At 51.7% G+C, this 22,926-nt stretch overlaps 2 protein-coding genes across 6 annotated transcripts in view; one reads left to right on the plus strand and one right to left on the minus strand.

Annotated features, from left to right (window-relative positions):
• Positions 1-28: 28 nt before the first annotated feature.
• FUZ (fuzzy planar cell polarity protein) lies at positions 29-15,927 on the plus strand. Of its 4 annotated transcripts, none has more exons than XM_053604582.1 (11): positions 29-150; positions 9,256-9,377; positions 9,642-9,726; positions 9,932-10,000; positions 10,290-10,394; positions 12,604-12,801; positions 12,958-13,053; positions 13,577-13,683; positions 13,756-13,820; positions 13,899-13,973; positions 15,449-15,927. In XM_053604582.1, exons 2-11 carry the CDS (start codon positions 9,295-9,297, stop codon positions 15,670-15,672), a joined length of 1,107 nt encoding a protein of 368 aa, XP_053460557.1. In that variant the 5' UTR covers positions 29-150; positions 9,256-9,294; the 3' UTR covers positions 15,673-15,927. The 4 variants fall into 4 exon arrangements, with proteins under 4 accessions (XP_053460557.1, XP_053460553.1, XP_053460556.1 ...); XM_053604578.1 differs by lacking the exon at positions 29-150 and adding an exon at positions 8,714-9,002; XM_053604581.1 differs by lacking the exons at positions 29-150; positions 13,899-13,973 and adding an exon at positions 8,724-9,002.
• AP2A1 (adaptor related protein complex 2 subunit alpha 1) overlaps positions 15,716-22,926 on the minus strand; it is a 42,103-nt gene continuing 34,892 nt past the window's right edge. The window contains exons 8-24 of one of the 2 annotated variants that reach the window (XM_053604577.1): positions 22,414-22,564; positions 21,907-22,075; positions 21,635-21,772; positions 21,188-21,370; positions 20,353-20,450; positions 19,878-20,109; positions 19,622-19,789; positions 19,374-19,534; positions 18,973-19,038; positions 18,603-18,659; positions 18,416-18,498; positions 18,205-18,295; positions 17,150-17,272; positions 16,948-17,064; positions 16,791-16,860; positions 16,513-16,647; positions 15,716-16,140 (exon numbers count right to left, since the gene is read on the minus strand). In XM_053604577.1, the coding sequence (XP_053460552.1) occupies positions 16,063-16,140; positions 16,513-16,647; positions 16,791-16,860; positions 16,948-17,064; positions 17,150-17,272; positions 18,205-18,295; positions 18,416-18,498; positions 18,603-18,659; positions 18,973-19,038; positions 19,374-19,534; positions 19,622-19,789; positions 19,878-20,109; positions 20,353-20,450; positions 21,188-21,370; positions 21,635-21,772; positions 21,907-22,075; positions 22,414-22,564 (2,120 nt within the window). In that variant the 3' untranslated portion in view covers positions 15,716-16,062. Of the gene's footprint in view, positions 16,141-16,512; positions 16,648-16,790; positions 16,861-16,947; positions 17,065-17,147; positions 17,273-17,380; positions 18,296-18,415; positions 18,499-18,602; positions 18,660-18,972; positions 19,039-19,373; positions 19,535-19,621; positions 19,790-19,877; positions 20,110-20,352; positions 20,451-21,187; positions 21,371-21,634; positions 21,773-21,906; positions 22,076-22,413; positions 22,565-22,926 lie in introns of those variants that run through there. The other variant, XR_008382973.1, reaches the window with a different exon arrangement.

A 22,926-nucleotide genomic window follows, 5' to 3' on the forward strand; every position in this document is an offset into this window, starting at 1 on the left:
CGCGCCGGCCACCATATTTGTGTGGGGCATTCAGAGAGCGTTTATTTTATCTCCATCGTTCACAAACGCCGCGTGGAAGACTGAGAAAGGGCACCTAGAGCCCCTTCTGAGGCCTTCTGGGGAAAACTGAATTATCGTCAGGACTATCAGGTACAAAATAAATTGAATGGGATAGAAGCTGTCGCCATCTTTGAGCGGGGCGCTTGTTTCAGACTCAGGTCTCAAAGGGCGCGTCAGGAGACCTGGTTGCTATGCAACGAGTAAACTGCCCTTGTTTTCTAACCAAGAGATTAAGTTTCCAGTTTTCTTCTTTCTGGAGCTGGAGGTGGGGGGCGGCGGGGGAAATGGGATGTGAGAAGGGTCCAATCACATTGTCTGGAACGACGTTACTAGGCAACACTCTGAGGTTGCGTCAACTTGAAAGAGGGAGCAGCTGTTTTTCCCCTCGGAAAAGAAGCCGAACGCCAATCCCAGTGGAGGTTGCTAAGCAACACCTGATTGTTTTCTGTAAGAGGAGCCAGAAATTGGCCTAGAACGTAAATACATTACAGGTGGATTAAAAATGCAAACGCTACAAATGAACTCCTAAAACTATCTGAAGGAAAAAGAAATACGTGGTATACTTTTGAAGTCCTGAATAGAGTTTCTTAGCACTATAGTGAAGCCAGAACACGTAAAATCTTGATCAATTTGTCCGCAAGGCTTGCATAAAACAAGTTTAAAAAAAAGAAAAGCGACAAGGGCCAGGCGCGGTGGCTGACGCCTGTAATCCTAGCACTCTGGGAGGTCGAGGCAGGTGTATTGCTTGAGCTGACAGGTTGGAGACCAGTCTGAGCAACAGCGAGACCCCGCCTCGAAAAATAGCTGGCGTTGTGGCTGACGCCTGTAATCCCAGCTACTCTGGAGGCTGAGGCAAGAGAATCGCTTGAGCCCAAGAGTTTGAGGTTGCTGTGAGCTGTAACGCCAGAGCACTCTACCCAGGGTGACGAATGAGACTCTGTCTCCAAGAAAAAAATAAGCAACAAACTGGAAGAATCTTTGTAACATATTTACTACACAAATAACTCCTACTAATCAATAACAATTTAGAAAAACAGAAAATGTTGTTTTTGAGACAGAGTCTCGCTTTGTCGCCCCTGGTAGAGTGCCATAGCGTAATAACTCACAGCAATCTCAGATTCTTGGCTGAAGCGATTCTCTAGCGTCAGCCTCCCTGGTAGCTGGAAGTACAGGCATCCGTCACAATACGCGGCTATTATTATTATAATATTTTTAGAGACAGGGGTCTTGCTCTAGCTCAGGCTGGTCTGGAACTCGTAAGCTTAGGCAATCCGCCCGCCACAGCCTCCCAGAGTGCTGGGATTACAGGTATGAGCCCCGCGCCCGGCCGAAAAAAAAAAATTTTTTTTTAATGAAAAGAAACCTTGAGTAGGCTTTTCCATTACACACAAAAAAATTAAATAGCCAAAAACCATCTGAAAACTGATTATTTTTGCCAATTGAACAGTACTAACACTCTGGGAGGCAAAGGTGGGTGGACTGCCTGAACTCACAGGTTGGAGACCAGCCTGAGCAAGGGCGAGACCCTGTTTTTTAAAAACTGCCCAGTGTTATGGCAGGCGCCTATAGTCACAGCTACTCGGGAAGCTGAGGCAAGAGAATCACTTGAGCCAGGAAATTGAGGTTGCTGTGAGCTATGACACTATGGCACTTTATGGAGGACAACAAAGTGAGACTTTGTCTCAAAAAATACAAAAAATGAAAGTACTTAGCCAGGCGTTGGGGCATCTTGTAGTCTCAGCTAGTTGGGAGACTAAGGCAAGAGAATTGCTTAAGCCCAAGAGTTTGAGGTTGCTGTGAACTGTGATGCCACAGCACTCTACTGAGGGCCTTAAAGTGAGACTTTGTCTCAAAAAAAAAAAATACTTTTGCATTTTGCCTTTTCATGTTAATTATATTTGGAAAGAATAATGTCTGTGGAGGTGGGAGGGTATGGGCGAAATTAGTAGTCTCAGACATGGGTACATGTAAGACAGGACAATTGGCTCCAATTCCATTTGGCAGTGTATTTTTCAGGTAAAAGAGACCATTCCCTTTGAAGACAGCATTTTTATCATTTTGTCACATTTATTAATACTTTATCCATCTCTTTTTTTTGAGACAGAGCCTTACTTTGTTGCCCTCGGTAGAGTGCTGTAGCATCATAGCTCACAGCAACCTCAAACTCTTGGGCTCAAGCAATTCTCTTACCTCAGTCTCCCAAGTAGCTGGGACTACAGGCGACTGTCACAATGCCTGGCTATTTTTGGAGACGGGGTCTCACTCTGCTTCAGGTTGGTTTCAAAGCTGTGAGCTCAAGCAATCCATCCACCTTGGCTTCCTAGGGTGCTAGGATTATAGGTGTGAGCCACAGCGCCCAGCCCTAACCATCTCCATCTCCTTTTTTGTTTATTGTTTGTTTCTTTGTTTTCAGACAGAGTCTCAGTTTGTCACCCTAGGTAGAGTACCATGGCATCACAGCTCACAGCAACCTCAAACTCTTGGACTCAAGACATCCTCTTGCCTCAGCCTCCTAGGAAGCTGGCACTACACGCACCAACCACACTGCCTGGCTATTTTTATTTTTTTATTTCTTTTGTTTTTTTGAGACAGAGCCTCACTGCCTAACCCTCTGTAGAGTGCTGTGGCTTCACAGCTCACAGCAACCTCAAACTGTTGGGCTTAAGCAATTGTCTTGCCTCAGCCTCCCAAGTGGCTGGGACTACAGGCACCTGCCGCAATGTGGCTATTTTTTGGTTGCAGTTGTCTTTTTTTTTTTTTTTTTTTGCAGTTTTTGGCCAGGGTCGGGTTTGAACCCGCCACCTCTGACATATGGGACCAGCGCCCTACTCCTTGAGCCACAGGCACGGCCCTTGGTTGCAGTTGTCATTGTTGTTTAGCAGGCCTCAGCCGGGCTCTAACCCGCCAGCCTTGTTTTATGTGGCTGGCACACTACTCACTGAGCACCTAGCAAACCTGGTATTTTTAGACATGGGGCCTCTCTCTACCTCAGACTGGTCTCTAATTCCTGAGCTCAGGCAATCCACCTGCCTTGGCCTCCCAGAGTGCTAGGCTTGAACATGTCCTTTTTGCTTTCATTTTCTTTGCTCAAGTCTTTTAAAGCAAATCCCTAAAATCATTTTACCTCATATCATTTTAGTTTAACATGCTTGGCAGGCATTTTTTAAAATTTATGAACATTTTCTTACATAACCACTTAGTATCATCTCACACTATCTCTAATCAAATGCCCCCACTTTGGGGCCAGGCCAAGGCTCACAGTTGGAGATTAGCTTCAGCCAGTGGGAGACCTCATCCTTAAAAATAGCCGAGTGCTTGGGCGGCGCCTGTGGCTCAGTGAGTAGGGCGCCGGCCCCATATGCCGACCGTGGCAGGTTCAGTCCTGGCCAAACTGCAACAACAACAAAAAAAATAGCCCGGTGGCGCCTGTGACTCAGTCAGTAAGGCGCCGGCCCCATATACCGAGGGTGGCGGGTTCAAAACCCCGCCCCGGCTGAACTGCAAACCAAAAAATAGCTGGGCGTTGTGACGGACGCCTGTAGTCCCAGCTACTCGGGAGGCTGAGGCAAGAGAATCGCTTCAGCCCAGGAGTTGAAGGTTGCTGTGAGCTGTGTGATGCCATGGCACTCTAATGAGGGCGATAAAGTGAGACTCTGTCTCTACAAAAAAAAAAAAAAATAGCCGAGTGCTGTGGTGGGCACCTGTAGTCCCAGCTACTTGGGAGGCTGAGGCAAGAGAATCACTTAAGCCCAAGAATTTGAGGTTGCTGTAAGTTGTAATGCCAGGGCACTCTACTGAGGGCCTCAAAGTGAGACTCTGTCTCAAAAAAAAAAAGAAAAAAGAATAAAGAATTAGAAATGGCTGGGCACAGTGGCTTGTGCCTGTAATCCTGCACTCTGGGAGGCCAAGCAGGCAGATTGCTTTAGCTAGGCTGGGAGCCTTGTAACTCAGTGGTTAGGATACCACCCACATGTTCTGGGGCTGATGGCCTAGCCTGCTAAACAAAAAAAAAATAGTGGGCCCTTGTGGCGGGAGCCTGTAGTCCCAGCTACTAGGGAGGCTGATTCTAGAGAATCGTTTGAGCCCAGGAATTTGAGGTTGCTCTGAGCTATGACTCTACAGTACTCTAATGAGGGTGATAAAGTGAGATTCTGTTTCAATTAAAAAAAAAAAAAAAAAGGGCCGCGCCTGTGGCTCAGTTGGTGGGGCGCCGGCCCCATATGCCAAGGGTGGCGGATTCGGACCCAGCCCCGGCTGAACTGCAACCAAAAAATAGCTGGGCGTTGTGGAGGGCGCCTGTAGTCCCAACTGCTTGGGAGGCTGAGGCAGGAGAATCGCGGAAGCCCAAGAGATGGAGGTTGCTGTGAGGCCTGTGACGTCATGGCACTCTACTGAGGGCAGTAAAGTGAGACTCTGTCTCTACAAAAAAAAAAAAAATAGCAGGCATTGTGGTGGAAGCCTGTTGTCCCAGCTACTCAGGAGGCTGAGGCAAGAGAATCACTTGAGCCCAAGAGTTCGAGGTTGCTGTGAGCTATGATGATGCCATGGCACTCTACCGAGGGTGCCAGAGTGAGACTCTGTCTCAAGAAAAAAAAAAAAGACAAAAGGAAAGAGAGAAAGAATGGATTGAGAAAAACTAAAATATTCAATCCAAGTGAGGTGTGGTGGTGCAGGCCTATAGTCCCATCTACTCAGCAGGTTGAGGTGGAATCATAAACACATATAGGAAGTACCCAAATTACCAACATCCCACAGAGCTCAGGAGTTCAAGGTTACAAAGAACTATGATTGTGCCACAGCACTTGAAACTATGCAACAGAGTGTGAGACTTTATCTCTAAGAAAATAAGAAATAAAATTTGATTCAGAAATGGGCAAGAAAGAAAAAAGGCATTTAGGGTGGCGTCTGTGGCTCAAAGGAGTAGGGCACCAGCCCCATATGCCGGAGGTGGTGGGTTCAAACCCAGCCCTGGCCAAAAACTGCAAAAAAAAAAAAGCATTTAAAGGGCCAGACAAAGGCTGGGCATGGTGGCTCATGTCTGTAATCCTAGTATTCTGGGGAGGCCATCTTGGATGAATTGCCTAAGCTCAGGAGTTCCAGACCAGCCTGAACAAAGCAAAACCCCTTCTCTATTATAAATAGAAAAAAACTAGCTATGTGCTGTGGTGGATGCCCGCAGTCCCAGCTAGTCAGGAAGCTGAGGCAAGAGAATCACTTGAGCCCAAGAGTTTGAGGTTGCTATGAGCTATGATGTCTCAGTATCCAAGAGTTTGAGGTTGCTATGAGCTATGATGTCTCAGTATTCTACTCAGGGAGACAGAATGAGACTCTACCTCAAAAAAATAAAGAAAGAAAAGGCAAGACAAGAAGAAATATAAATGGACTAAAGAAAAAAATTCATGGAACTACAAGAAGGAATTCCTAATTATTTTACATACCCTTTTATGCCACTAGAGCAGTATTTTTCAACCTTTTTCATTTCAAGGCACATTTGAACCTATAGTTAAATTTCTGCAGCATACTTAAATCATGTTGATCAAAAAAAGGAGTGAAGGGCAGCGCCAGCCCCTTATACTGAGGCTGGGGAGTTCAAGCCTGGCCTCAGCCAAACTGCAACAGAAAAATAGCCAGGCGTTGTGGAGGACGCCTGTAGTCCCAGCTACTCGGGAGGCTGAGACAAGAGAATCCCCTAAGCCCAGGAGTTGGAGGTTGCTGTGAGCTGTGTGACACCACGGCACTCTACCGAGGGCAATAAAGTGAAACTCTGTCTCTACAAAAAAACAACAACAACAACAAAAAAGGGATTGAAAAACAATATACTTACTGTGTTTTGAATTTATTTCAAAAATAATTTAATTAATGATCTTCAAAAATTTTCAACTCAGTCCCTGTTGCTCAGTGGTTAGGGTGTCAGCAACATACACCATGGCTGGCGGGTTTGAACCCAGCCAGGGCCAGCTTAAACAACAATGACAACTGCAACAACAACAAAAAGTAGCCAGGGCTTGTGGCAGGCGCCTGTAGTCTCAGCTCTTCGGGAGGCTGAGGCAAGAGAATTGCCTAAGCCCAGGAGTTGGAGGTTGCACTCTAGGAGGTTGAGGCAGGCTGATCACCTGAGCTGAAGACCAGACCAGCCTGAACCAGAGCAAGACCCCTGCCTCTAAAAATAGCCAGGCATTGTGGTGGACGCCTGTAATTTCAGCAACATGTGAGGCTGAGGCAAGAGAATCACTTGACCCCAGGAGTCTGAAGTTGCTGAGAGCTATGCCTCCATAACATTCTACTGGGACGACAAAGTAAGACTCTGTCTCAAAAAAAGAAAAAAAAAAAAATCAGTAGCCTAGAAGTTTAATTAATTGAACTGCAGGGTAAACATTTTTTCTTCGTAACAGCTATTGAAAATGAAATCTGAATGTAAGCAAACTGTTTTTTGGGGGTTTTTTTTGGCTGGGGCTGGTTTGAACCCACCACCTCCAGTATATGGGGCCGGCGCCCTACTCCTTTGAGCCACAGGCGCCTCCCATGTAAGCAAACATTTTAAGATAAATGTTTTTTAGTAAATTACTATATATTTTGTAAATATGCTTGGATGGATTAAGGAAACTGTTCTTACACCAAAAGAAGATGTCTAGCTGATTAAATTACTGACTCAAAATACACACAGGAAAAAACCTAACATATTTCAGTCAATACAGAATTGGTTAAATCAATTTGTTACATCCATAAAATGTATTATAAAAATATATCAAAAAGAAGGGCGGCGCCTGTGGCTCAGTTGGTAAGGCGCTGGCCCCATATACCGAGGGTGGTGGGTTCATAACCCGGCCCCGGCTGAACTGCAACCAAAAAATAGCTGGGCATTGTGGCGGGTGCCTGTAGTCCCAGCTACTCAGGAAGCTGAGGCAAGAGAATCGCTTAAGCCCAGGAGTTGGAGGTTGCTGTGAGCTGTGTGATGCCATGGCACTCTACTGAGGGCCATAAAGTGAGACTCTGTCTCTACAAAAAAAAAAAAATATATATATATATATATATCAAAAAGATAAAGTGGATTTATCTTTTACAAGAAAGTATGAGAAGTTAGTACAATGATCATAAAAAGTATGAATATTTTGTGGTAAACCACCTGTAGTTTAAGGAAAGAATTTGGGAAGGAGTATTTTCACATTATCGTGTATAAGTTCATTTGGAAAATGTTCTTTTTGGCTTGGTGCCTGTAGCTCAGCGGCTAGGGCACCAGCCACATACACCCGAGTTGGCAGGTTCGAATCCAGCCCGGGCCTGCCAAACAGCAATGACAACTACAACCAAAAAATTTTGTGGTGAGCGCCTGTAGTCCCAGCTACTTGGGAGGCTGAGGCAAGAGAATCGCTTAAGCTCAAGAGTTTGAGGTTGCTGTGAGCTGTGATGCCATAGTACTCTACGGAGGATGACATAGTGAGACTGTCTCAAAAAAAATAGTTATTAAAATTTGTCATTTTTATGGTTCGGGCCCCTGTAGCACAGTGGTTTCGGCACTAGCCACATATACCAAGGCTGATGGGTTCGAACCCGGCCCAGGCCAGGTAAATAACAGTAACAACTGCAACAACAACAACAAAAATAGCTGGGAGCTGTGGCAGGCACCTGTGGTTCCAGCTACTAGGGAGGCTGAGGCAAGAGAATCACTTCAGCCCAGGAGTTGGAGGTTGCTGTGAGTTGTGATGCCACTGCACTCTACCCAGGGCGAGATAGTGAAACTGTCTCAAAAAAAAAAAAGTTATTTTTATTATACGGGAAAACAAAGCATTTTCTCTTTTTCTTTTCTTTTCTTTTTCTTTTTTTTTTGAGACAGAGCCTCAAGCTGTCGCCCTCGGTAGAGTGCTGTAGCATCACAGCTCACAGAAACCTCCAATTCCTGCATTTAGGCAATTCTCTTGCCTCAGCCTCCCAAGTAGCTGGGACTACAGGCGCCCGCCACAAGGCCCGGCTATTTTTTGGTTGCAGCCATCATTGTTGTTTGGCTGGCCCAGGCTGGATTCAAACCCGCCAGCTCAGGTGTATGTGGCTGGCGCCTTAGCCTCTTGAGCCACAGGGTCTAGTCTTCTCTTTTTCTAATAACAAAAACAATCATCTCTTTTGGTGGTTACTAGGCAACGCTTGCTGGACCAAACCACCAAGGTGAATGGGGAGCGGTGTTTTTCTCGACTTCACGTGAAGAGGGGTGCTTAGATGTCTACATGCGGCCATCTTTGAACAGGGCACAGGTGTTTACCACTTTCGAAGAATGTTGTTGCTAAGCAATGCTCTGGCACTGTCGCCATCTTTGAATAGGACACAATGTTTATCACCTTAAAGTGGAAAGCTGGATGGAATGTGGTTGCTGGGCAATGCGTAGCTAGGTTGTTTTATTTAGTTAGTTAGTTATTTAGTTATTTTTTGCAATTTACAATGTATAGCTTACCGAATGGTTGCTAGGTAACACTTTGGACCAATCAGCCTTTTCAAACCGGTCTCTCTCCTGTTTTCTTTGTTTTCTTCTTCGTTCTTTTTAAATTGAGGCAAACCACTTAAGGGATAAACTACAAAGCTTTGCAAATATAATTAACCGCCATGATTGTTAGGGGTACTTCGACTTCCGGTTGAAGTGGAAGTGAATGTAAATGAGTTTGGGGGAGGTGCTGGAATAGGGATTAGGGTCGGATGAAGAAGGCGGGAATTTAGTTCTTTTCCAATCAGTTATCGGTCTCGCCCTATGGTGGCTCCAGACAGCAGGCCGATTTACAGTGATTACTGGCTTGCTCCAAGACCAGCACTGACTGTCGCCACGTCGGGGGCAGCGGGAAGGGTTCCAAATGGGGGAGGAGAGTAGCGGGAGCACGGTGCATCTGCTGTGCCTTGCATCCTCCAGCGGGGTCCCCCTGTTCTGCAGGAGCAGCCGTGGCGGCTCCCCCGCCCGTCAGCAGGTGGGGCTTTGGTCGCTTGAATCTAAATACTATAGAAGGGGTTAGACATTTTGACTCCGGGTCCTCAAGGGAGCAGGGGCTGGGAAGGCTTCAGTATTGAGTTTATAGAACCGAGGGGGTAACGGACCAGTAATCCTGGTTCCCCCATGAGGACCTAGCCCCCTGAAAAGAAGAGGGGGCTAGGATCTCGACGTTTGGTGCCAAGGAGGAGGGGATTGGGGGCTCCGGGCTAATGCCCCTTACTCCTCCTCAGCTCCCGTTCTCTGTCATCGGCTCTCTCAATGGAGTCCACATGTTTGGGCAGAATCTGGAGGTGCAACTGAATTCTGCGAGGACTGAGGACACAACTGTGGTGTGGAAAAGCTTCCATGACAGGTCTTCAGGCGGGAGTTGGGGATAGGGATAGGGGCTGGGTGATGTCCCCTGTTGAAGATGATCCTGGAGACTTTCCAACTCTCTGCAGACAGCTGTTTATTTGGCTGTGGAATCTCTCAGGTCGAAAGATTTTCTCTGTAAGAGAGAAAAAGGAAGGATGTATCTGGCATTCTAGGATCAATGGGCAGAACCCACTGTACCCCCTGCGTGGTTTCCAGGGCCTGGGCACATTGCATTCTTTCTTCTCACATTCCATTCTCACAGCATCACCCTTATCGTTCTGTCATCTGAGGAGGGCATCTCTGAGCTGAGGCTGGAGAGACTACTCCAGATGGTGTTTGGGGCCATGGTGAGACTCCTCAGCCTCTATTCTCCCAAACCCTGGAATTTGAGCTCTTAGTGTCCTGCCCACCCAGTGCATGTCCCCATCCTCCTCCCTCAGAACTCAGGAATCCTGGGCCTTGGTCCCAATTGCCCAAGACTCAAGACATTTCTTCCTTCAGACCCAGAAGTTTGGGTTCCAAGGCCACTGCTCTTCTGTGTGATTCTTCTAGGTTCTTTTTGTGGGACTTGAAGAACTGACCAATATCCGCAATGTAGAGAGAGTGAAGAAGGAGTTGAGGGTGAGGCTGCAGGACATGAGGATGGGCACTGCTATTCAGGAACTTAAGTTGCCAGCAGCCCCTGGGGCAGCCTGACCCCTTGGGTTCTTGGGGCAAATTTGTTGTCTGGGCACTGCTATTCAGGAACTTAAGTTGCCAGCAGCCCCTGGGGCAGCCTGACCCCTTGGGTTCTTGGGGCAACTTTGTTGTTTGATCTGGAGCTAGGCCCAGAATTGCCAGTTTTCTGAGGGGGAGGCAGCAGGTCTGAGGCCCACGTGGGTCCCAGGCTCCTCCCTTCTCCCTCTGCTAGGCCAGCTACCACCTTATTGACAGCTTCCTAGGGGACTCGGAGCTCATCGGGGACCTGACTCAGTGTGTGGACTGTGTGATTCCTCCAGATGGGTCCCTCCTGCAGGTATTGGGGATGCTATAGAAACTCTTAAATCTGTTCCTCTGGCTCAGTGCTCATTCTCATTCCCCTGGACCACTGTCCCCATCTCTTCCTATCCTACTTCTGTTCTGACCCCCACTTAGCCCCACAAGAATCCTTCCACCTCTAGAGATGGCCCTGTCCCTCCTCTGTTCATAGCCCTCCCACAGCCTCCATCTCCCTCAGAACAAGGTCCTAGGCCTTCAGCCTAGTGCCATGAGCCAACCTTTGCTAAATCCACAACCTCCCTTCACCAGCTGCCACATGGGATCCATACATCCCAACAATTTTTTTTTTTTTGTAGAGACAGAGTCTCACTTTATGGCCCTGGGTAGAGTGCCATGGCCTCACACAGCTCACAGCAACCTCCAACTCCTGGGCTTAGGTGCTTCTCTTGCCTCAGTCTCCCGAGTAGCTGGGACTACAGGCGCCTGCCACAACGCCCGGCTATTTATTTGGTTGCAATTCAGCCGGGGCCGGGTTTGAACCTGCCACCCTCGGTATATGGGGCTGGCGCCCTACCGACTGAGCCACAGGCACCGCCCCAACAATTTTTTTTTGAGACAAAGTCTCAAGCTGTCACTCTGGATAGAGTGCTGTGGCATCATAGCTCACAGCAACCTCCAACTCAAGCTCAAGTGATCATCTTGCCTCAGTTTTTCTATTTTTAGTAGAGATAGGGTTTTGCCCAGGCTGGTCTCGAACCTATGAGCTCAAGCTATCCAGCCACCTCAGCCTCCCAGAGTGCTAGGATTACAGGAGTGAGCCACCATGCCCAGCCAGATCCCAACAATTTCTCAGCTTCACTTCTTTGGTACATGTTCTTCCTTCCACCTGGAGAATCTCTACCCTTCCTTAAATATTGCTCGGTTTTTTTTGTTTGTGGTTTTTGGCTGGGGGTGGGTTTGAACCTACCATCTCCGGCATATGGGGCCGGCGACCTACCCCTTTGAGCCATAGGCGCTGCCCAGAATGTTGCTCGTTAATTTGGCTAGTGGGGCCACCTCCCAGCAGTGTGTCTTGACTTCTCTGAGCTTCAGTAGAATACTGATTGTGCCTACCTGACACATAATAGGACTCAAAAAACTAGAGCTGCTGTTATTAAAATTATCGGCTTCCATTTGCACAGGTCAGGCTAGGTACTTTAATCAGCCAGGTACAGTGACTCATGCCTGTAATCCTAGCATTCTGGGACCCCAAGGCCAGTGGATTGCCTGAGCTCAGGGGTTTAAGACCAGCCTAAGCAAGATCGAGATCTCATCTCTAAAAATAGTCAGGCATTGTGGCAGGTGCCTGTGGTCCCAGCTACCTGGGACACTGAGGCAAGAGGATCACGTGAGCCCAAGAGTTTGAGGTTGCTGTGAGCTATGCCTTCATGGCACTCAACCACTAAGGCAGTGGAGTGAGACTCTGTCTTTTTTTTTTTTGAGACAGAGTCTCACTGTGTCGCCCTTGGCATCACAGCTCACATGAACCTCAAACTCTTGGGCTTAAGCTGTTCTCTTGCCTCAGCCTCCCAAGTAGCTGGGACTACAGGCGCCCGCCACAACGCCCAGATATTTTTTTTTGGTTGCAGTTGTCGTCGTTTAGCTGGTCTGGTCCGGATTCTGACTCGCCAGCCTTGGTGTATGTGGCTGGCACCGTAACCACTGTGCTACAGGCGCTGAGCCGAGACTCCGTCTTAAAAAAAGAAAAAAAAAAAAACAACCACAACACAAACAGTCCAGCTACCATAGTTCAAGCCTGTAATCCCAGCACTTGGGAGGCTGAGGCAGGTGGGTTGCTTGAGCTCACGATTTTGAGACCAGCCTGAGCAAGAGTGAGACCCCATCTCTAAAAAGTAGCTGAGCGTTCTGGCGGGCGCCTGTAGTCCCAGCTACTTGGGAGGCTGAGGCAAGAGAATCGCCTAAGCCCAGGAGCTGGAGTTGCTGTGAGCTGTGACTCTACAACACTCTACTGAGCGTGACAAAGTGAGACTGTCTAAAAACATCCCCAAAACTTCTCAATGTAAGTTGGGTATTGTGATTTCAAGTGAAGGAACTCAGAGAGGGTAAGCCACATGAGGGTGGACACTCAGCAAGCTCTGGGTTGCTTGTCTCTTCCCATTCCTTGCCCACCTGGGAAGCCATTGCTGCCCGCCCCCACCTTCGCCCCCAGGCTTCTGATTCCCAGTCTACCTGCCTCCCTTACACAGGAAGCTCTCTCTGGGTTCGCTGAGGCAGTGGGTACAGCCTTCGTCAGTCTGGTGGTGTCAGGCCGGGTGGTGGCAGCAACAGAGGGCTGGTGGCAGCTGGGGACGCCCGAGGCTGTGCTGCTACCTTGGTTGGTGGGGTCCCTACCACAGCAGGCCGCTCGTGATTATCCAGTGTACCTGCCACATGGGAGTCCCACGGTGAGTGGATGGGGCCGGCAGGGGGGTGGGACAGGGCAAGGCGAGGACTGTGATAAGTGTGGGAGGGATAAGAACTATTGGCAGAGTTGTGAAGGGGTGGGATTTGCCGTGGAAAGGGGCAGAACTGTGGTCAGCCCCGACCTATGCCTGTTGCAGGTCCCTCACCGGCTCTTGACTCTGACGCTGCTGCCGGGCCTGGAGCTATGTCTGCTCTGTGGCCCGCACCCACCCCTCAGCCAGCTATATCCACAGGTGAATCCTCATTCTGTCCCACACCCCACTCCCCCACTGTACCCTCTCCCTGCAAGCCCCTTCTCTCACCACTGAGCCCTGCAAGCCAGCAGCTTTTCCTTCCTCCAGCTCTGGCCTGGGCTGAGCTCCAGTCATCCTGACCCCCAGCTAATTTGCTTACCTGTTTTTTGTTTTTTGTTTTTTTTGAGACAGAGTCTCACCCAGTTGCCCTGGGGTTACCACAGTTCTGCCACTTACTAGCTGAGCATCAGTTTCACTGTGGCGTGATAGCTCACAGCAACCTCAAACTCTTGGGCTCAAGTGAACCTCTTGCCTTAAGACTTCCAAGTAGCCAGAACTACAAGCAGCTCCATCTGTCTTTCAAGGCGGAATCCCTTACATGTTCCCTTCCCTTCATCCCTCCTTTCCTCTCTATTCCCCACCTGCCACGCCTCCTTGGGCGACTCTCTGATGACTCTCTGACCTTACCCGTGGGGGCTGGGCTCCCCATGTGACCAAGCCCCATTGATGATGCCCCCTGCAGCTTCTGGAGCGCTGGTGGCAGCCACTGCTGGACCCACTGCGGGCCTGCCTACCTCTGGGAAATCGAGTCCTGCCTGATGGCTTCCCCCTGCACAAGGACATCCTTGGGTAGGGGTCTGATGGGGGAGTTGGTTGGGGTACTCATCCCCTTCCCTGGCCATGACACTTGCTTTCCCACAGACTGCTGCTTCTCCACATGGAACTGAAACGTTGCCTCTTTACTGTTGAGCCCTTGGGAGATAAAGGTGACTGAAGCTGAGGGAGGCCCAGGAGGGGTATGGCCCGGAGAGGGGGTCTCCATCACCCTGTCCCTTCTCTGCCAGAACCTTCCCCTGAACAGCGCCGGCACCACCTTCGCAACTTTTACACACTGGTCACTGAGACACACTTCTCTCCAGGTCAGTGGCAAGCACAGTGCTCCCACTGCACAGGCAGGGACACTGAGTTCTGGGTTGCACAAGGTGGAAGTGAGAGATGGAGAAACTGGAAAGAGAATTCAGCATATATCTAGCAATGGTTTTCCTTGAAAACTGAACATTGACAGGGAGGGAGAGAAAAGGAGGTCCCTGGATGGTTTCTGAACCTCCTGGGTAATCCTAGTATTTAATAACACCTGACACCGAGATCTCTTGCCATTGCTTTTTTATGTAATGACTCATTTTATCCTCACTGGTGAGAATTACATATGAGGAAATTGATGCTCAGCTAGTAAGTGGCAGAGCCATGGTTCAAACACAGGCAGTTTGGTTCCGCATCCACACACCCACCCTGCCATATGACTGCCCCAAGCCCAGGCTTTGCTGAGAGCCTAGTGGTGGGGTGCCCTGGAGGATGTCAGATTCCAGGTTAGGAAGAATTGTTGTAGAACCCATATGGCCACAGAAAGACAAAAGGGAGGGACCTAGGGTGGTGCTGCAACTGCAATGAAGCCCCCAAGCTCTATCTCAGGGCCACACCCCTTCCTAGCCCTGCAACTCCACCTCTTCCCCCTGTAAAATGGGGTGGGATCCTGGGGGGATTGAACCTGGTGTGATACAGGCCACCATCTGATGTCAGCTGCATCAGATGGTGTATGGTATATGTTAAGAAGTGTATGGTATATGTTAAGAAGATTGGGGCTGCAGACAGTAGTCCCTAGAAAACAGAGGCCAAGGGTGGGTGGGAAGAGGGTAGCCTTCAGGTTACTAACACCTGGCTAAAGCCCTGTGGCCTCCCCTGGTAGGAGGCCCCCTCACCTTCAGAACTTAGGCCTTTTCTTTTTTTTTTTGAGACAGTCTCACTATATCGCCCTCAGTAGAGTGCCATGGCATCACAGCTCACAGCAACCTCAAACTTTTGGACTTAAGCGATTCTCTTGCCTTAGCCTCCCGAGTAGTTGGGACGACAGGGAACCACCACAATGTCTGGCTATTTGTGTTGTTGTTGTTGCAGATGTCATTGTTGTTTAGCTGGCCCATGTCGAACCCGCCAGCCTCAGTGTATATGGCCAGCACCCTACCCACTGAACTACAGGCACCACCCTCCTTTTTTTTTTTTGAGACAGAATTCTAACCCTAACCCTTTGTTACCCTTGGTAGAGTGCTCTGGTGTCACAGTTCACAGCAAACTCAAACTCTTGGGCTCAAGTGATCCTCTTGTCTCAGCCTCCCAAGTAGCTGGGACTACAGGGACCCACCACAACGCCTGGCTAGTTTTAGAGATGGGGTATCACTCTTGCTCAGGCTGCTCTCAAATTTCTCAGCTCAAGCAATCCAGCTGCCTCAGTCTCCCAGAGTGCTAGGATTAGAGGTGTGAGACACTGCGTCAGGCCTGGGTAGGATTTTAAAGGTTAGCATCCTAACTGTCATCTTAGCACTCCCTGTCCTTTCCCCAGAGCCAGGACCACTAGAGAAGACAGAAGATGCAGTCCAGGGGGAACAGCTACCCAGAGCCTGCTATCTGGTGTTGGGGTCCGAGGAACCAGACACAGGGTTGCATCTGGTGGCCCTGCAGTTGGGGCATAGGCAGCTGCTGCTCCTGCTGTGTCCTCAGAGCCCCACCCATGGACTTCGAAACCTGGCCACCCACACGCTGCATGCCCTCACCCCACTTCTTTGACCACCAGGGAGTGGGCAGCTGGCAACGGACAGACACGGGGCTATTAGCATCTCTCTGTTTATTCGCTCACAATAATACACAGCCCCTGGATGGGGAAGAGGGTAGGAGGGGCTATAATGGGGGGGAGGGGAGGAGGCACCCACTTCCCTGGCCCCTCTCCCCTCTGTGCTTGGAGGGGAAAGAGAGGAGGGGACTCCTCCTTACCACCCAAAATGTAAACAGCAGCAGATAAACAAAAATAAAAATACAAAGGCCAGAGGAAGGTCCCAGGTGTCTCTTTCACCCTTGGGGTCTTCACTGTCACCAGTGGAAGTCCCCCATCCACCAAAGCTGCCTCAGTCCTAGGAGCTGCCCAGCACTGGCCACTTCCCCGGGGGCAGAATCCAGGGCTCAGAACTGCTGGGCCAGCAACTCACACAGATGACGGGAGACAGGCTCCTTGCTGGTGCGCAGGGTCAGTCGGTACATCTGGATTGGGGGAGATGAGGGGAGGACTCGGGGGGGTGGACAAGGCCACATGGGAGGGGATGGAGTGCCAGGGAGAAGAGGACAAGAGGACACAGAGGAGATAAAAGTAGAAGAAGGTAAAAGGACCAGAAAAGTGATACAAGAGACAGGAGATAGGAATGAAAGCAAGAGGAGCCAGAGAGGAGGGAGACAATGAAAGAGGAGACCCGCAAAGGAAGGAGGAAAGGGTATGGAAGTTCAGAAATCAGGAAAGGGAGGGAAAGACCACTGTATGGGGGAGGAGGGAGCTAACTGATGGGAGTCAGAGGGGTGGACCAGGGAGGCTGAGAGGCGCCCTCCCTGTGGACCTCAGGGCCTCCCACACCAACTCACCTGAGCCTGCGCATTGGGCTCCAGCCGGAGCAGACAGCCCACCTGCAGGGCTTTAGTCTGGATGATTCCAGCCCCCACGAAGTTCTCAGGGTTGGGGTCCACATTGTCCAGAAGAGCAGAGCCAAACCCCAGAAGCTGGGCAGGAGAGGAGCAGCTGTCAGAGTGCTGGAGCTCTTACCACTCACACCATGACAGCCCGGTTCCAAAAAACCTTGGGGCCCCACTTTACAGACGGGAAAACAGGCTCCAGAAACACCCAAGCCCCTGTTGACTCTCACCTTGGCCTTAGTGAGCACAGCATCCATTGGATGGTTGGCTTTAAAGATTTTCTGTGCTTCCTGTTGAGGCCTAGGAATAGGGAAAGGTCAGCGACATCCACCCCAGGTCCTGGCCCCGCCCTGCCCAAGCATGGCCGGGCCCCGCCCCTCTGCTTACAGGCTCAGTTGCTTCCAACGCTGAAAGAAGTCTTGAGCCGCCATCTCTGTCGGCTGGAAGAACTTGTTGATGGTCACTGGGAGCTTCAGGGTGAGGGACTGTGGGGCGCCACCGTACCTGGCGTGGGAGGCAGCAGCACTCCGTCAGGCCCCGCCCCTCGCCGCATTATCCCTGTCCCTCTGTAGGGCAGCGTCCAACTCACCGGAAACGCACAGACAGCAGCGGGGGCGTCAGGAAGTCCCGCAGACACTCGATGTTGAGCACCTGTTGTACCTGCGCCCCGCCGTCCACCTGTGCCGCCACGCGCTTTGTCTGCACGGCCAGCTGTGCCCACCATGGTCAAGGAAGGCAGAAACAGAAGAGATGGCCTGAAGGGGTCCTTGCCATGAATCCCTGGCTTCTGGGCAGTCACAGCCTACAATAGTGGACTTACCCTACAAAGCCCAACCACAAAGTTTCTCCCATGTAACCTTTGAACTGCCCCCAAACGTCTCGTATGGCCTCCACAGTGATCTCAGTGACCCTATTGCGGCACAAGTAACATCACATTGAGACATAAGGGCATTGGCTCTGGAGGCTGACTTGGGTCTGAATCCCAGTGCTTACCACCTAGTGACTGTGAACCTAGGTTAAGTGGCTTACCACCAAGCCACTTAACCTCTTTTAGCCCCACTCCATGCCTGGCGCAGAGCTGCCTACAGCCTTAGGAAATGATGGAGGAATAAATGCAGCAAAGAACTGAAACAGTCCTGAGAGTTTTGGAGCCTCTCTAATTTCTTGGATGTGGAAATGGAGGCCCAGAGAAAGGAAAGAGAGGACTGCCACTACCAGCTACCTTTCCAGGGTTTTCCAACTGCTCTGGTCTTCACAACACTATAGAAGGAAGAGGAGCATCTACACAGAAGGGCTAGAAGGGCTCAAGAGAGGCAAAGTGACTCAGCCCAGGTCACACAGAAGGGCCTATTTAGAAGGTGAGCACCTAGATCCCCAGGCCTGGCTCCCAGATGCAGGACACCCCCAGCATCGTGGGCATGCAGCCCAGTGGAGGACAAGGTTAGGACATCCAAGGTGCCTGACATGGCCAAACTGAGGTCCTGGGCAGGTAGGGTTGTGGAAATAATGCCTCCTGCTCATCATCTGTGGTCATCTCTTGTCCCACAGATGAAGACGCTGAGTCTTCACAGCTCTCTTCACTGACCTCTCACAGTAAGAGAGACCAAGCTAGAGCCAGGGGGCTGGGCCAAGCCTGAGAGGATATGAGTCTGGAGGTCTCCCGGGTGGACAACAGTGGGCAAGAAGTTCTGGAACTGCACTGAGGTCTTGTTGCCATAGAAGAGATACATGCGGCCTGCAGTGGGTGAGGCAGGGAGAGCCAAAGCTCCATCTGAGTTCCTCTGACCCTGTCCCCAGCCACAACCCCAGCCAAAATCTCCCTCCCACCCTGTCCCCAAAGTCCACCCGGACACACCCAGGTTCTGCCGGAACTCTGACTTGACTCCAATCTGCAACAGCTGGTTCTCAAACAGGACTCCATTGTTCTTGCATACAAACCTGGGCAGGGGTGGCAGGGAGGTCAGGATGCTGGGTACCAGTCTGTGCCTGGCTTGGGCTCCCTACCGGTCCCCATTTCCCTCCCCCATCTATCCCAGACTCACTTATTCAGCAGTTCATCAGCTTCTGGAATGGGAGGGCCAATGTCCTCAGGACCTGGGCTGGAGGCAGGGAGAGGAGTAAGATGGGACGGGGAGGGAAAGGCCTAGAACTAATGGGAGTGAGACAAGCCCTGCAAGGACAGAACCCCAGAATCACAGACCCAGACTTCCCACAGAGCCTCAAAGAACCCCAGAATCAGACCAGCAGTTACCTCAAAAGCAAATGTGCCCCTATCAGAGGACCCAATGTTACTTTCCTCCCAAGTCCCTACTTCTGCCCCTCATAAGGAACCCCTTGATGAGAGTCCCACTCCCCTTTACCCTCCCTGTGGACACCAGAGTCTGCCCCCCAGCCCTCCAGGCCACCCCTTACTCAGCAGCCGGAGCTGGATCAGCCAGCAAAGCCATGGGGCTCTCAGGGGCAGGCGGCTCCAGCTCGCTGGGCCGTCCAAGCCCAGAGCAGACAAGAGAAGACAGGCGAGGCAGGCAGCCAATCCCAGAGAGGCAGCAAGAAGGCCGAAGAGAAAGAGGGAGAAGGAAAGGAGAGAAGGAAGAGCAGGCTGAGAAACAGTGATGGGAAAGGACAAACACAGGGTGGCCAGGGTCAGCAGCATCCAGAGTGGCCAGAGGAAGCGGGGAGGCCAGGGCAGGGGAGGCAGCAGCAGGGACTGTCTGAGGGGACAGGGAAAGGTACGAGAGGGGAGGTGGCGGTGCTGAGAGGAAAGAGGACAGGTCTGGGGTTGCTAGAGAAGGGGCCAGGCCAAGTAGAGGTACCTGAGGAAGGCCTCCTCGGGGGTGGGCCCCAGGCTGGGCTGGGCAGCTGGGCCATCGAAGACATCCACCAGAAGGTTCCCTGCACCAGCAGGAGCTGGGGGTGCCACTGGGGGAGGGGCTGCCCGCAGCCCCAGGAGGTCGGCGGAGGGTGAGGGTGTAGACTGTGAGAAGTGCAGATAAAGGTGAGAAGAAGGCCCTGGCTGCCCTGGCACCTGCTGACCTTGCAGGGCCCACCCTGTGGGACTTACCACAGTGCTGGGGGTGGGTTCCACACCCCCATTGATATCGTTGCTGCTGGGGTCCCTGCGGCCATCATCTAGGGCACTGCCAGCCCCTGGCCCCTTCTTACGTTTCAGCTTGGCCAGAATGGATGACTCTCGCTCAGGGAAGGGTGGCATCTCCTCTAGAACTGTGGCCTGGCAGGGGGATCGGGGGGACAGGTCAATGCCAGTCATTAGGAGAAGAAGGAGGGCAGGGGCAGGGGACAGGGTCCAGGGCTCTGACCAAGACATCAGTGCTGGCCACTGAGCTGAGGGTGAGGTACTCCACAGCCCGCTGCTGCAGCTCCACGTCAGCGTTGCGCAACTGTGAGCCAGCCCGCAGCACACCCTGGATGGTGGCCTTGGTCTCAGGGAAGAGGTTGATGAACTTGATGTAGGTAGACAGCAGCAGGGCCCGCGTTGCCACGCTGCACAGGTGGAACTTGGAGTGCAGCAGGGAGAACTGCACTGGGGGGCTGTGGGGTGGGGGCAGTCATCAGTGAAGGACTGAGCTCCACTGGTCCCTCCTGAGAACTCCTCAATAGGTCCCTCAAAGGGACCATTTCCAGGACCACACACTGCCTCCAGGGGACTGACAATTCCTGAGGCTGCAGAACAGTGGTCACTGTAACACTTGGTTTCAAGATCTTACTCCCAAAAATTAAGAGACCAAGAAAATTCCTAGAACCCCATCATCACCAGCCCCGAGGCTCCCTCACCTGGACCGTGGGTCCCCAGCAATCAGGTTCCCAAACTCCCCAAGGATGTAGCCGCCGACCTTCACCATGTTCTCATGACAGGCTGGGGCCTGCAGTGCCTGGAAGGGCAGGGAGGGGCATAGCAAGGCCAGAATGAGTGCCCTGCTTCAGAGTGCCCAGTGCATGCAGGCTACTGACCTGCAAGCAGGGACCCTCACAGCTCTTATAATACAGGTGGAGAAACTGAAGTATGGAGAGATTAAGAGACTGGCTTGAGGGCGGCGCCTGTGGCTCAGTGAGTAGGGCGCCAGCCCCATATGCCAAGGGTGGTGGGTTCAAACCCAGCCCCGGCTAAACTGCAACAAAAAAATAGCCGGGCGTTGTGGCGGGCGCCTGTAGTCCCAGCTGCTCGGGAGGCTGAGGCAAGAGAATCGCGTAAGCCTGAGAGTTAGAGGTTGCTGTGAGCCGTGTGACGCCACGGCACTCTACCGAGGGCGGTACAGTGAGACTCTGTCTCTACAAAAAAAAAAAAAAGAAAAAAAAAGAGACTGGCTTGAGCTCACAGGTAATGAAAAGAGTATCACTAGGTCCTCTTTCCTAGGACAGAGAGAGAAGAACAAGATCTGGGAACAGGCGACTATACTCTGGACAACTATACTCTGGACTGTGAGATCACAGTCCCTGGATCCCTTGGGTGGGACAGAGAGGTAAAGTCACTGCTCAGAGTGCCTTTTGCCAGTGATGTAGAAGAGCAAGAGAGATGGTGGTCTGGAGGCAGCAGCCCCCATCCCCAGGAGTCCTCACCCAGCCCCTCCAGGTCCTATCATGGGGGTCAGGGTAAGTGAGGTATGCTGACCTCAAAAACAGTCTTGGCAGCGTAGCCCTGGACATCATCACGGTTGGTGACGATTTGTAGAACACGATACCACACCTCTTCACTCACGTAGTCGCCTGCGATGCGAATGAGGTTGAGAATAGTGTCCACATACCAGCTGTAGTCCACTGCATACTTCTCAGCCAAGATGGCCACCTTCAGGACCTGCCACCAGGAAGAAAGACACGTGGGCATGTGTGTATATTTGTGAGCAGACCCACGGGGGAAAATGAGGCTTGGACTCACTAGGATCTGAGCCTTCCACTGCCTCTATCTGGAGACCCAGGAGTCTAGGCCTCCAGCCCCTCCTCCCTTAGACCAGGAGGCCAGGCCCTCAGCCCCTTCCTCTCTCAGACACAGGGTTCCAGGCCCCCAGTCTTCTCCTCCCTTAGATGCAGAGGTCCCAGCCCCAGCCTCCCCAGGACTCACAATTTCTTCACGGATGGCATAGTCTGCTGTCTCCAGGTACCGCAGCATCTCTGACACTATCTGCTTGGCATTACTCCGGTCGCACATGGCATAGAGCAGGTCAGCTGCCCGCTGCCGCACGCTGACATCCCGCTCCGTCTGAGGGAGGAAAGCAGGGCCTGGGGTGTATTCTAGGCTCTCATTTGGCACAGGGCTGGCCACCAAAGGGCCTCTGAGCTCATGGTCTCTCTGAGGGGAGTGGAGGGCCAGAGGCGGGTTCCCAGAGGCCACACCTTGAGAGCATTGATGACGGTGTCAATGTGGGTCTTGACTGCCTCATGGGAGAACTCAGAGCTGGCCAGTGTGCACATGCTCTCCAGGGCCAGGTAGCGCAGGTTGGTCTCACGGTGCTGCAGGAACTGGCCCAGCTGGTTACAGGCCCGCACCAAGAGGTTGGGCTCACTAGGGGGGGCCAAAAGAGAGGGCAGCATGAGGGAGACAGAGATAGAGACTGGGGAGGAGGACTGGGACCCCTTGAGGACCTAGGTCTTAACTCCCGCCTGACCCAGCCCTCCTGGTGACCCAGACATCTGAGCCACTGCACCCAGAGAAAGACATCTAGCAATTGTGTCCTCCAGGGAGGGCCCCAGCACCAACCTCACAGGGAAACACCTTCCTCCCCCATCCTACCTACCTGGAAGTCGGGATTCCCAGACCCTCCCCTAGGACCCAGGAGTCCACACTTCCAGGTCCCTCTTCCCAGCTACAGGCATCAGGTCCTGTGGGGCCTAGGGGGGCACCTGTCATAGTGGATGATGAGGCTGATGGTCTCGAAGAGGATGGCGTTCTTGGCATTGGAGTGCTGTACCTTCTTGGACTTGGGGGGCTCCTGGGCCTTGTTAAGCACAGTCTCCAGACATTCCACCAGCCGCCCCTTCACAGCGGCATCCTCTGGGGAAATGGGGGGGTACCTGAGGACCAAGTGTCATGCCCACCCAGCCCACCTTTGGCCCTGCAGGTCCCTTGACCCTTCCCAGGTCCCCAGGGGAGGTGAGGGAAGGCACCTCTGGAGACAGCAGATACACCTCCAGACCTGGGTTCTCATCCTGCTCTGCGCTGACTCTGCTAGGCAAGAGGTACCACCCCTGTGAGGCTCAGTTTCTCCTTTTGAAGTGCAGAGCAAAGAAAGCTTTAGGGACATTCCCTAGAGACATCCCCAAACCCAGCCAATCCCAAGGAGCAGTCTGAATGTTGAGCATCATTCAATGAGGACGCACTGGCCATTCAGCTGCCTGCCTAGTAAAAGACCCCCG

This window comes from Nycticebus coucang, chromosome 10, assembly GCF_027406575.1.
Source record: "Nycticebus coucang isolate mNycCou1 chromosome 10, mNycCou1.pri, whole genome shotgun sequence".
Lineage (NCBI taxonomy): Eukaryota > Metazoa > Chordata > Mammalia > Primates > Lorisidae > Nycticebus > Nycticebus coucang.